Raw genomic sequence first — 13,885 nt, 5'->3', positions numbered from 1 at the left:
TCTCAAGATATCATGAGGAAAATTTTTCTAAAAAGTCACATACTGAGGGAAAACACTCAGAGTCCATATAGCCAACAAAAGACTTACATTGGGAATATATAAAGAATCTTTATAACTCATTAATAAAAAGACAACTCAATTAAAAATGGGCAAAATCTATGGACATCCCATGAAAAGAAGTATGAATGGCCAATAAGCACATGAAAAGTGGAACTCTTATCAGCTAAATGTAACTCAGAAATGATACAAATGCAAAATAAAACCGAAATGAGATGACACTGCAAACCACTCAAATGGCTAAAATTAAAGAGACTGACAATCCTAAGTGTTGATGAGGATGTGGAGCAACCAGAACTCTCATTGCCTGTTAGGAGTATAAAATGGTACATGCACTTGGGGAAAAAGTAGCTTTACTAAGAAACTGGAAACAATCGAAAAGTGGAAACAACTTAAATGTCTAGTAAGTGAGTAAATAGACAAATATGGTGTGTCCTTATAATGGAATGCTACTTAGCAAGAAAAAGGACTGAACTACTGATGCTTGCACAAACACAGCTGAATTTCAGAAACATTATTCTGTGTAAAAGAAGATCAAAGAGTACATATTGTATGATTCCATTCAACTGAAGGTCTAGAAAAAGCAAAACTATAGTGACAGAAAACAGATCATTGATTGCCTGGGGCTAGTGGTATGAGGAGACTGACTGCAAAGGACCTTTTTGAGGTGACAGCAGTGTTGACTGTGCTCTTGGTCATATGGGTGTATATTTGCCAAAAAGTATCAAACTGCACACCTGACACAGCTGCTCTTACCATATACAAATTATACCTCAAAGTTGATTTTAAAAAGCTATAATCAGATATAGTTATAACATATAATTATACCATTTTTATGAGGTCATGTATTATAAGGATAAATCAAACAAAAAAGTAAAACTAAGGATTCAAGGAGAAATCACTAAGGAGGAAAACCAAATTGTCTTAATAACCTAAGATATTATAGCCATGCCCTAAATTTAGATAAGAGCTTCAAGAGTTTGAAGATGTAAAGGGATAATGGGCTACTTTAGTCCTCATGTCTGAAAAGAGAACAAGTCCCAGGAAAAAGGTGAATGTTTTCCTCATACTAAGTTACAGGTGATATTTGTCATAAAATTGTTTATGTCTTAGAAATAAAAAAGACAACTATATTAGAACATTTAAAGTGATTTTTATATTGGTAATTCTTAGGTAATCAATAGAAGCATATATTAAGTTCAGGGTATTATTTTTCAGAAGTCAGTAAAATGTATACTACATTCTACAAGAATTTCTACCCGTAATGTTCTTTTTAAAATAAAAAATAAAAAAAAAACATGAAGAATAATCCTTTAGAACTCTGAAAACACTAGTATTAGGAAAAATATATTCCTGGACATTTAAATTTTCAGACTATGTCTCAAACTGGAATAAAATATCTTATGTCTTCTGAATATATGAGGCTGATGGGAGCATAGAATGTCAACCTGGCCCATCAAATTTTCTTGCATAAGAGGGAAATTTTAGGGTTTTTGCTTTTAAAATAGGCTTTAGAAGATTTAGAAAACAAATTGAGGTCACAATACACCACTTCAAATAATACTTTCTATGATTCATCCTCTAAGATAATCAAGTCTACACTCCTTTACCCTTCCAGGTTCATCGCTGGAAACATTTGAGAATTGTTTAATGTACATCTTAAGAATTTTATTACACTGGTAAATAAATTAACCTTACACCTTAGACAGAAAGGGGATGCTTTCTTCATTTTGTTACAAGGAAGACTATGGTAAAGAATCATTTTCCTTATGACTGTGATCCCAGATCATGGCAAGCCAAAGTATTTTGATTTCATTTAATTTGAAGTTATGGAGTTATCATTCCCAAATCTTACAGTAAATAAAAACATATGATTTTAATAATAATTTCTCTAAAACTTCGGTTATTTAAAATACACTTAAAGTTCTGAATTTAAATTCAGTTACCATAATCTGATTAATGTCTATTTCTTCCATACACCTGTCTTTTCTGTGTTTTTTAATATAAAGTCTCATGATTTAGGCAGGTACAACAAGACTTCAGTAAATATCTGCTGCTCCAGTGCTCTCTTTTGGTGTAAGAGTAGTCTGTGTTCCCTCTTGGGGTTTTTTACGTTTATGCTTGGGCAACATTTTTACTTTACTAGACACTAGAAATTTCATCCAAGCTCAACAATAACCAACAATTCTAAACCAGTCAGGCCTAAATTAACATAATTTTACTGTACTTAGAGTACTTCTTTCAAATATCATCAAAAGTAAATTCCTATCTCTCATTTCTAGCATTTAAATTCTAAATTATACTTCAAAATTATCCGCAGCTATTTTGCAATCTATGAAGCATGGATATTCTGCACTATGGGAGATGTAGTTCACTGACCACATTTTCACCTGAAGGCAGCTGTTTAATATAAAGATTTGGTTCAAATTCTGTGTGCCTAAAAGATTTGGAGAAAACGTTTCAGAAAATGACTTAAATTTATTAGGAACAGAGTATATAAAATGGAAAAGCATTTCCCACAGTTCCATAACGAGCACTTTCATTACTTAAGCAATCCATATTCTGGCATGTAAGTACTCTTAACACTTTTTCCCTTAATGATTTTTCAGTTGGGGAAAAAAAAATCCACATAAAACCAACTTTTAAAAAATATAGAATAGATTTTGGCTTTTGCATTAATTTTATGAGGTGTGCTCAATAATATCTCTTGTTAACAGACAAAAATAATTTGACAAAATAGAAGTCTGGCACTGGGAAATAACAGATTCAGAATGGGAATATCATTCCTTTAAACATCTATCTTCTAAATAAAAATGAAAACTGACAATAGATTCACTTACCAATATTTTCTGTGGGCATTGAGACTCTGGTTGGTTCTACCAGATTGTCAGCCAGGACAAAAGCTCCTTCTTCCAAGGTATCAAGTAACATTGTTGCTGTATGTGCTTGTTCAGAAGAATTCATGTGTTTCCATGATTCCAAAGCTTCAGGTCTCAGAAGGTTGTCCACTGTGTCAACAATTGCCTGCATCCATTTGAAAACTATCATCAGTTTTGACTGCTTCTAGTTCCACGGTGATTTTCAATCATTGACTAGTGACAATTGTAATATTTATCTGTCCTGATGATTTACTCTTTATTTCAAGACGGAAGAACACCTGGACAACATATATCTGGCCAATTTAAAATATACCTTACAATTTGAAAATAGGACTAACTGAAGATTAGTAGACTGCTATTTGATTATCAAGACTAAGTGTAAAAAGATGGCTTGTTTCTGTTTATCTAATCATATCTCAATTACTGAAGAGAAATACAACCAGCGTCAGCCCTTAATCTGAGCTATTACTCTTACATGCATGGTCACTCCTACTTATAATCTCAAGACTTCAATGTTCTAAATAGAAAACACTGACATCTCCGGAGTAGCCTAATATTATTTATGCTCAAAAATTAAACCATATTCTTTTTTGGAACCTGAACTAAAAAATAACCAAAACTGTGCTCTATAACATTGTCTATTTATTACCATTGGGGGAAAAAACAAGATGATTTCAAAGTTTATAAATTATCTGAGAGTATATTGAGAGTACACTTTAATTCATAAACAATCAGTTTTTAAATCAAGAGAACAATCAAAATATTTAAAGCCTATAACAATAATTTAATGAAAGCAGAAAAGCAGAATCAAGTCTTCATAAACATCCAAATTGTAAATATTATATATGTAGGTTTAGTTTATCATGCAAAATAACATTAAATAAAAATATAACCCAGTCAGTTAAGCAATTGAAGACAGGCTTTTGTACTGATACTTACTGTAGCTGTATACTGACTATGGCTTGGATAGCTGAAATCACTAAGTTTATTTACTCTAGCCCATCTCCCTAGTCATAATGTGTCATTAAGCCCATATATACCTGGTTTTGATCTACTGGTAATCACTGAGGAAAAAAGAACATACATTGTTCAAAGAACAGCAACAAAAATTGCCAGTTTGAGGTCCCATACTGAAATAAGCAGGAGGAAAAGTTGTTTGAGACTACTGTCAGAGTAAGATTAATTAGCTTAATCCATCTTAATATCCTCCTTCTGTCTGCCATGTGAGCCACCACGACCTTCCTGGCAGGTGGAAGATACTTCCAAGTGGTGTTCAAGTCCTTTTTCTCTCTCTAATGGGAGACAGAATAGTCAAAATGCTCACACTGACGCTGCTGCAGCCATTAAGTAGAGTGGAACAGAAATTGGTCTGTTGAGGCCACATTCATTAGTCATCAAGAAATACAGACCAGAGCCTCTAATCTCAGTTACAAATGAATCCTCTGTCACAAAGCGCGAACGCACTTCATTTGCATAGGGTAAGTCAGCTTCTGATTTGTAATTTAAGGAGTTTTATTAGTCTTATCTGAACAGAGAAGCTCATTTGAGACATACTGAAAATGACACTGGTCAGAAATTAAGGTCATGCTGAAATTTACTATGTATACACATAATTCGCTGACGGCATGCTTTTATTAATTTGAAACACTCCTTATTTATTACCATTTGTACTTTTCTAGGAGAATCAAAATGATCATTAGCCTAATCATACTCCTAAAGTAGCCTCTCCCTGCCAAAGAAAAAAAGCTATTTTTTCCCACTGAGATGTTATGTCCCGGGCAACATACCAATTATTACATTTCACACATTAACTAATACCTCAAAGGTGAAGTGAAAATTCCAGTATGACAAATTCTGCACACTTCAGCAGTTATTTCTTTGCCCCTATTAAACAGGCTAAAAAGGACTTCTAGAATATTACCACCTAAGAACTCACTTTCTCACCACCTTTTCTTGTCAAGTTCTCAGGTCCAACAACATATGTTACTCTCTAGTGAGAATGTCATTCTTTTTTTCTAGACCTTGCCAACCAAAATTGGTGACGTCACGGCTTTTGAATAACCTTGATTCTACAAAACTACAAAGTTCTTTTGTTTTGTCGTTATACCTATATGGCCTAGATTGACTTACTAGGGATATGGTCCCCAGACGACTAAGGTTAGAAAATAACTATCCCCCTGAAAGGAAATTCTAAAATTCACAGAATACAACAAAATGCAATCTAGTATTATTATTTTGATCCATCACACAGAACTAGCATGGCGTAATTCCACTGTCAGCCCCTCCGTGTTTCCCACTACTTGGATTACCAGGAAGGAAAACTGGCTGGAGTGGACAAGGATTCTGAGCCAAAGAGTGGCTTTCTGTTCCCATCAACCTGATAAAAACCAATATAGAACATACATTGATAGCACTGTCATATTACGTATATTTCATTTCTAGTAACCCAACCCATAGTAACGTATCAACCTGAGTCTAGAAATGACTCCTAAAAATTTCAGGACAAAGCCTGTTTTAAGAAGACACCACAGAAATAAGAAAGCAGGGGCTGTTTCATGCACATACATCATGACTGTACAGTCTTTGATATGATAAACTGCCAAGAGTATATCATAGCTGTTTTACTCAGGTTGTTTTGTAATCCACAGAGATGACAACAGGAACCAAAGACTATAAGATTATTTTCCAATTCAGAGGATATTTCATTAAAATTCTTGTACGTTTGGATGAATAGAAAAAAAACCAGCAAAAATTATAAAAATAAATGATTTGCTTATTCTGAGATTAATATACCTGTGAAAAGCCAACATTTGTACAGCTGATATGGGGCACATTATATAATTATCAAAGACTGAAATACATTGGATCATGCAGCAAGATGACAGAGCGTGGCAGGTAGCTGAAGGAGGGAGAAAGCAGGGTGACAGCACAGGAGAGATACCTTAAGGTAAGCCCTGCATGTCTTCTCTCGTTTTTGGAGCTTTTTAGTAAAAGAAAAGAAAATCAGAGGTTAGATTTTATCTGTTGAAAATGAGAAAAGAAAAAAATCCTCAAAACTTCATGTTCCTGAGCTCTAAGTTTATTATGCATGGTAGTCCTCTGGATTTTTCTGAGTCGACACTGACTGCCAAAATTGTGTATTTATGGTTTTTAGCTATATTTTGCTGAGCATACTAATCCAAAGTATCTTGATAAAACTAGAGACAAAATATGTGGTTAAAAGAAAAAAAAAGACTATTTTTAACCCTATGAAACCATATTAGCCACAAATCAATTTCATATAAATACTTATTTTATAGTATGGTTAAAATAATTACCAAATTTTTGTCATAATAGGAAAAATTAATAGCATTAATACGCTGTACTCCTAGAGAGGGAAACTTGACCTTCCCCCAAACCTGCATTGAAAACAGTATTTCAGTGGCTAATATTCCTATGTGCCTTACAATTCTGCTGCAACCATAAGAGTTGAATGTGTTAGCACACAAAGTTTATGAGTTGTTAACACATCTCTCCAAGTGCAGACGATGCCTTCTAACGAGAGAGTCCTGACCACAATCAGGCTGATGAAGTTTGGCACCAACTAAGATCTCCTTCAGGTAATTAATTTTTTTTTTTTTTGCCACGTTGCTCCTTTCTCAACTGTAATTCTTTCCTAGGAAATGAACCAAATTAGAAATTTTGTTTCTAAGTGTATGTCAAGGGGGCCAGAGGTTTGGCAGTCAACTGCTGGAAGAATCAAGAGCTGCCATACAAAATGTCTAATTGAAAAATCACAGAAAATTTCTACCTACCTTGTTATAACTCCGTCCAGCTGAATCCTTTTCACTAGGTTTCAGTTCCTGCAGCTGTGCATCTAGAATGTCCACCAACTGCTCCATCAATCTCACAGAAGAACTCACATCCCCAGCAAATACCGGCCCTTTGGTATGTTTAGCCAGTTCATTGGCAAGGCTAGCAGCATTTTCTCCACTTCTGATCTGAAATGGCAATTTACATTATCTCTGTAAGATTTCTTGTTCTGTTTGTGGCTTCTTGTTTCTTCTCCTAGTATCTTTGTTGTGGTGAAAAAAATATTTGCAAATATGTCAAAATCTGCAACTAATTGAGAACAATAACTTTCTCTTCATTTCAGATGATTAAAGGTTCTTAAATCCTCAACACACAAAAGAAATTCTTAACCAGACATTTAAAAGAAACAAAAGGGAAAAGGAAAACCAGAAATCCTTTTTAAAATTTTTCAGACAGTTCTCATTTTACTGCAACCATTTTAAACTGCTATTTAAAAATCTTACTTATTTATTCCAATGATCCAGAAATTTAAACTGGAATGTAATCAGTATGATACTGAGGGTTATTATCTACTGCTTGCCTTTCAGAGAGGTGGATGGAGAAGGAGAGACTAAAATGTCACTGCATTACAATGTAATACTAAAGTTACAATGCCTTTTAAAGTCATTTTTACTTATTCTACCATAATCATCTGCGATATAAACATCTGCTTGCATTCTGTGGCTTCAGTTGCAAACTTAATGATATTTGATTTATTAGGCCAATGTACTATTTGTCTTACAAACATCAAAAGAAAGAGAACAAACTAAATATGAATGAAATTAAGCAAGTATGTACTCAGTAAAAAGCTTAACATAGAAAACAGAATGCCCCAAAACATATGTGACTTTGAATAAGTAGTTTTCAGACAAAACTATGCATAATGTTTTACTTTCATACTGAACAAAGAGCATTGAAGCTGGTTTTAACATACAAAGCTAAATTATTTATGTTAGACGTCAAAGCCCTTAATCACCAATGTGCATCATATTCAAAGGTTCCAACCAACCTTCTGAGCCAGCTGATTCACCCAGTGTGAGGTACAGTTGCTAAGATCGGGGCCCTTAGGGTTCCATGTTCCAGTGGAAACCATGCAGAGATACGAGGCAGTTCCTACAACAGATGTAGAAAACAACAGTGAAATTGAAACCATTTTTCTGCATGCATTCGGGAAAAGAGCGATGATGATCCTACTCCGCTTGTTAAATTTTGAATAAACACTAATGGAAGTGGTTGACAATAACTGACAAAAAGTCGGGTGTAATGTGCATTATAAACAGTAAATATAAAGTCAGCATAGAAATAACAGACATTTACAGCAAACAAACAAAAAGCCCTTGATTTTCTTGGGACTCATCCAAAATGATACTTGTGATGAGAAAGACAGCTGTAAGGAAGCCTCATAGAGTCTACAGGCAAAAATCTCGGGCCTGACCGAAGTCTTTAGGAGGGAGAAGTAATTCAGTGCCTGATCTTAAATGACTTTTACAGTTTAAAAACCTTTGTCTACAGGTACTATAGGAAAAAAGTAACAAAAATAATAACAAAGTGAGCTATTGTAAATCTCTCTCTTTCCCCAAATAAAATCACTTCAGTGTAATTCAGAACCTACTGACTCAACGTGAAAATGTATGTATGGAATTTTACAGGAAATACCTCTTGTTCCCTTGGGACACGGTCTTTCAACCATCATTCCCCTTTGTGTCTGAGGCCACCTTATCCCCTTCGCGTCTAATGCTTCGCAGAATCTCTCTGGCAGGGGAAAAATATTTGTTACAGGAGGAATTTTGGTTGTAGAAACTGCTGGAGGTGGTTTTGTCCCTTTGCTTCCTTCCTGTGATGCAGCTACAGTTGTGCTCATGGGGCCTTTCTGTGAAGTAGTGCTTGTGGTTGATACTGTGGTTTTGAACAGCTCAGCTGAAGAAGTTATTGTCACAGCTGTGGTAGGCACTATGGAAAAAAGATGAGCAGGTTAATCTCCAACACACACTCGCACTCACACACAGGCACACACATGAATGTGTGCACACGCACACAAAACCCCTACCATCCAACCACCCCAAATCCAACACAATAAGAATTCCTGAGAACATCAGTAGGCTGGGAGGAAGAGTAAATCTCTTCATTTATCCCAATTTATTCATTTTGTTGGCTAAGCGATGGAAGTCTAGGCTTTACTACAGATGTTGCTGTGTGCCTCTGTGTTAGTTTACTTCTCAATTAAATATTTGATAATATAGTTCAGGTATAATTTCATCAAATATCATCTAACAGGAAATGAAGGACAGTTTTACATAAAGTTTCAATGTACATACCAAATACATTCTGTCAACACTAAATAATTTAGAAAAATTCTTCTCTTATATAAACCCATACTCTATAAACAACGAAATCAAAGTATCAACAAAAGTCTGATAATTATATATAATTAGAACAATAGAAAATTTAAAGTCACCCACTCTACATCTTGCAGGAAAATAAATACTGTGACATCTTTCCACCCAGCAGCCATTCTTGCTTGAGAGATTTTTGAGCATGCCTGATTAGATCCAAACAGAAGATAAGCTTGGCATGCTTATGCTGTTTTAGTAAGAAAACATCTGAGGCTTCCTGCGGCATCTTTACTTTTGAAAACGCAGGTATGAAAAAGCAACTAGTTCCGGTCAGAGGTTACAATTCAACCTCTTATCAAGATAACAGGTTAGACCAAATCATGCATAATTCGAAACCAACCCTACACAGCTGCCTGACACTTAAGAGAGAGTATAAAAGGAACAACAGTTACACATTTAAAGGCGGAAACATAAAAAGAAATTTTTTAAAAGGTTATTTTTGACTTCCAACATTACTTTCAAACTGTTAAATCCACTAGGTTAAAAAAATAATGGAGCTTAATGTTTCTTTCATTAATTACCATTTAACTGGTTTAAACAACAAATTCTGTCAGTAAAACTTTAATGCTATCATTTAAAATCTGTTAGGTGATCACACTAAAGTTTATCAACATTTAGAGGTTACTGGCTCTTAAAACCTTACACGTATGATGCCTTAAATTTAAACCATTCAAGTATAGCAAGTTAAAATAACTATTGTTTTCAAGTAACATAAAAACATTAACTTATTTTATGCCTTCTCTGCACATAAGAAACAAACCAGAACATTAAAACTTACTAGAAAACAAGTTCACATTATCACTAATATGTTTACTATTTCAAGTTCTGGCCCATAGTTGTTTATATAATTCTGACACTACTGACAAAATATGCTAAGTTTATCAAAAAAAGCAGTGTGCACTTGTTTCTAGTTTTTAGTAGTAACAAACTTCTTGTTATCAATAAGTGCACCACACACTTTCTAAACCTTTTTTCCTGGTATCTCAAGAGAAACTTCCTAAGCATGTGTTTTATTTCCAGGGCAGAATTTATTGACCATATGAGAGATGCCTGTGTACATTAGTCAAACATCATGCCCAGCCAGCTGCTGCAGAAACCTATTCAAACCTGTCTGTCTTTTTCTGTAAAGCACTTGCCTGACATCTTGTTAAACCTCTGTAATTTTCTTTTGATTACAATGCAGCCAAGCTTTCAGTGCTTTCTCAATTAACATTTGTCAAAAGCATCACAATCTTTTGCAGAAGTGTCAAACGACGCTGCTGAATCAAATCTTAAAGGGGAGTGGGGAATCAGAGCGAGCAGAGCAAAGGGCAGAGCAAAACGGTTGAGCGCTGCAGCATCTTACAGATCTCTCAACGCTGTACTAATTAGTACATATTTAATCACTGAAATATGTATTAACAAGACTATAGCTAGTGATCTGTTAGCTAAGCATCAGTAAAGAGTCATAGTAGGGAATAAAATGACATCTACTAAATGCACAAAGTTTCATGCGACATTCTATAGCCTATTTCCATGTGTTTTGACAATATACTTCCATAGGTTTTCTTTCACCTTTTGTTCATCAAAAGAAGTTTAAAGGGAATCAACACATTCTTCAAAGATAAATCAATGAAATACAGGGCTATCATAACAATAAACACGGAAGCAAACTTTAAGAGGCAAAATTAAACCCTTTTGGAGGACAACGAGAATTTCTGGGATTTTGCAAGGCTGAAGTTTAGCAACTTCAAGAAAAGTAATTTTTTTCTAACGTTGAAGGTAGAAATACAGGGGTATTTCTAAAAATTAACGTTTCTTTCTATAAGTAAAGACAAGTTCCAACAGGGCATCTGCTAATGATAAAAGCTTACACTTACTCATCAGCATTTATGTAGCAGATGCTATGCTAATCACCATTCACGGATCATCGGATCATCCTATTTAATCCTTACCACACCCCATGAAGTAGACACTATGATTATCTTCCTTTTACAGAGGAGGAAACTGAGCCATGGAGAAAGTTAAGCAATGTGTTCAAAGTCATTTATCCATACTCTTAAATGTTATGATCTTATTTTTCTAGATAAAAGATTTTCAGAGACTCTGGAATATGCCTTCCCACAAAGCAATATACTCCTTTTTTGGAGTATTTAACTGACACTGTGTTCTGTGAAAATCTCTAAAAGAAGAAAAGATTTGGGAAGATAACATAAAATACAAGAGCAACAAATAATAAAAAATTTCATAATGAAACTTATGTGGCAAAAGGTTTAAAACTCAAGAATACCCTATAAATGGTAATAGAAAACGCAGAGACTCACAAGAATTGTATCTCAAATCAAACCCTATTTTATAGAGCTCTATCCCAGCGTTATCAGGATGCCATATTAAACATCCAGATTAACTCATTTAGTATTCTGCCTACCATTTATCATTTGAGTACAAAGACCTAGAAACAGTGCTAATAAAATGCTAATAAACATATTTAATGGGTACTCATAAAGATTTTTGACAAACACATACAGAATGGTTCAATTTACTATGGTAGCATTTACTAAGAACTTGCTATTTATTACCAGCCTTTTCCTGCATGAAAAGATTTAAAGACAATATCCATTTATGCTAGGGGTAGTATTCCCCTCACCCGGGTCAAAGAACTCAGCTATTGTTCACTGAAGGAACATAAGTTAGAGTCAGTCTGCAGCCTGGTAAGGCAAAAATGTGTATTCACTAAATTTACCTTTATTCAATGTCTAAAACCAATGATCATCTTTTATCAAGCATTCATTACCAATGGAAAGATGTTTCAATAAATATGTATTTCAACCTAAACACTTCCTAAATAAATAAACTTAACTAGCTCTCTTGATAAAAATTTTCTCTCCCATTATTGAAATGTCATACTTCATAATTACTGTAAGACACATATTTAGGAACTGTCAAAACCCAAGACAATATTTTTCCGACATATCTGGGATACTACATCTGTAGACAGATTAAGCAAACATAACATAATTCAGATTAAGAAATAGGAAAGAGTTAAAATACGACTGAAAAGGTTTTTCCCAAGCTCACTCTAGACAGGGAGAAGGTGAAAGGAAAAACAGATCTAGTTCAGGGGAATGGAGCAGATTAACTATGCAGAGATCACATAAAGCTAAGAATTCAAAGAAAAAAAAGATGTATTTGAAAACTATGATCAGGGCAAAAAAAATAAAATGCTTGCCCTGTTAAGGAATAAAAAGGTTTGGATTTATAAATGGGAAAAGTATTGAAGCTAATACACATAGGAAACAGTCCACAATAAAAAATGAAAGAAATGGATAATTTTACAGCACAACGTACACCTAGGCCTCAAACATGGTAACAAATCCAGTACCTAAGACTTTATGAATTTCAGCCAAACCAGTCAATCACTGTCTTATGACAGGCAAAGACCTGATTTCTCTGATTGCTCTATTGTATCAGTTTCTCGGATCTTGCTTCTGGAAAGCTGACAGTGGCTTATTGGTTTGACCTAAATTGATGGGCTAGAATAGTTCTACAAGGCCCCATCTACATGCACATAGATAACAACACACATCTTGGACGAGAGAGACAGGAGTCTTTAAAAGCCTAGGAAGATAAATTACAAGGAGAGAGAGAATAAGAAAATACGGTTCAAACAAGCAGCAAGAGAAATTTAGGTCATATAAAACTTTTTACCACTAAGGGTTTAATAAGGGTCAATATGAATTTTCACTTTCTGGGAATATTTAAGAATGGCTAACTATTTTGGATAACAAAATACAGTTGTAGGAATACAGTTATCAAATATGTCTAAGTTTCTCATTTTCAAAGCTGGTAACTGCTTTTTCCAAAAAGCATCTAAATTATCAAAGACTTTTTCATCTGAAACGGATCAAATTATTTACTAGAATATAAGCCACATGTGGAAAATGACATTATTATTCATCCTGTATTCAGCGAAGGTACTTTGTGACAAGTAGATGGGGCAATGATCCTTTTTGAATTGAATCTGTATGCAACTTTATTCATAACACTTCACGTGTTGTTTGATTATGAATTTGCATTTCTAAAAGTATTTTCCTTTTTTTTCTAACAGAGGGGAAGAGATTTACTGACACCCAAGACAAATGCATAACAGCTGTAAGGGTAAAACAGGTTACAAAAAAAGGTTAACACAGGGATCATTACAACGTCAAAATCTATCATTTCCTGAAGTTTGCCTTAGACAAACCTATAGGATAAAGGAAAAGGATGGTACTAGTTTTTAGGAAAACAAGTGAGATAACAAGAAACATTCCAAATTGATGAGCTCATGAGAAAAAAGCTAAGTCTAAATTTAAAAATAAATGATTCTAAGATACTATCCATAAAGATTTTTACACCCTAGAAGATTTAATTGTTGAAAATTTAACAATGGGACATTTCTGGTGTAATTTTAAGCCAAAAAATTCTAGCCATCCATGAATTAGAGAAAAAGGGGCCTTGCGTTAAGTTGCTATGTCATTATTGCTCTTATTTTATGAACAAAAATCACTTATTTTGGTATTCTATAATGACTCAAATTAGAAATTCAACTACAAAAGGGTGTGAGTTCTGCTTTTAAGGTCCCGGTCTTATGACAATATTTAGAATTTTCAGTAACAGTATATCTTAAAACATGTGTGGGTATACGTAATCATGTCTAAGTGTGTGGATGTGTATTGCTTTAACAGAAGAAAAAAATTATTAATTTCT

The 13,885-nt window shown here is 34.2% G+C and overlaps 1 protein-coding gene across 23 annotated transcripts in view; it reads right to left on the bottom strand.

Moving 5' to 3' along the window:
* Nucleotides 1–13,885, bottom strand: part of ADGRL2 (adhesion G protein-coupled receptor L2) — a 594,466-nt gene that overhangs the window by 33,290 nt on the left and 547,291 nt on the right. For 15 of the 23 annotated variants that reach the window (XM_070486667.1, XM_070486675.1, XM_014859683.3 and 12 more), the window contains 5 exons: nucleotides 8,424–8,717; nucleotides 7,777–7,880; nucleotides 6,731–6,916; nucleotides 5,878–5,916; nucleotides 2,898–3,081 (listed from right to left, as the gene is read on the bottom strand). In XM_070486667.1, the coding sequence (XP_070342768.1) occupies nucleotides 2,898–3,081; nucleotides 5,878–5,916; nucleotides 6,731–6,916; nucleotides 7,777–7,880; nucleotides 8,424–8,717 (807 nt within the window). The remainder of the gene's footprint in view (nucleotides 1–2,897; nucleotides 3,082–5,877; nucleotides 5,917–6,730; nucleotides 6,917–7,776; nucleotides 7,881–8,423; nucleotides 8,718–13,885) is intronic. The other 8 variants (XM_070486671.1, XM_070486672.1, XM_044749017.2 and 5 more) reach the window with 1 other exon arrangement.

This window comes from Equus asinus, chromosome 16 (assembly GCF_041296235.1).
Source record: "Equus asinus isolate D_3611 breed Donkey chromosome 16, EquAss-T2T_v2, whole genome shotgun sequence".
NCBI lineage: Eukaryota > Metazoa > Chordata > Mammalia > Perissodactyla > Equidae > Equus > Equus asinus.
Note: the sequence above shows the minus strand (reverse complement) of the source record. Positions and strands in the feature narration are given on the sequence as shown.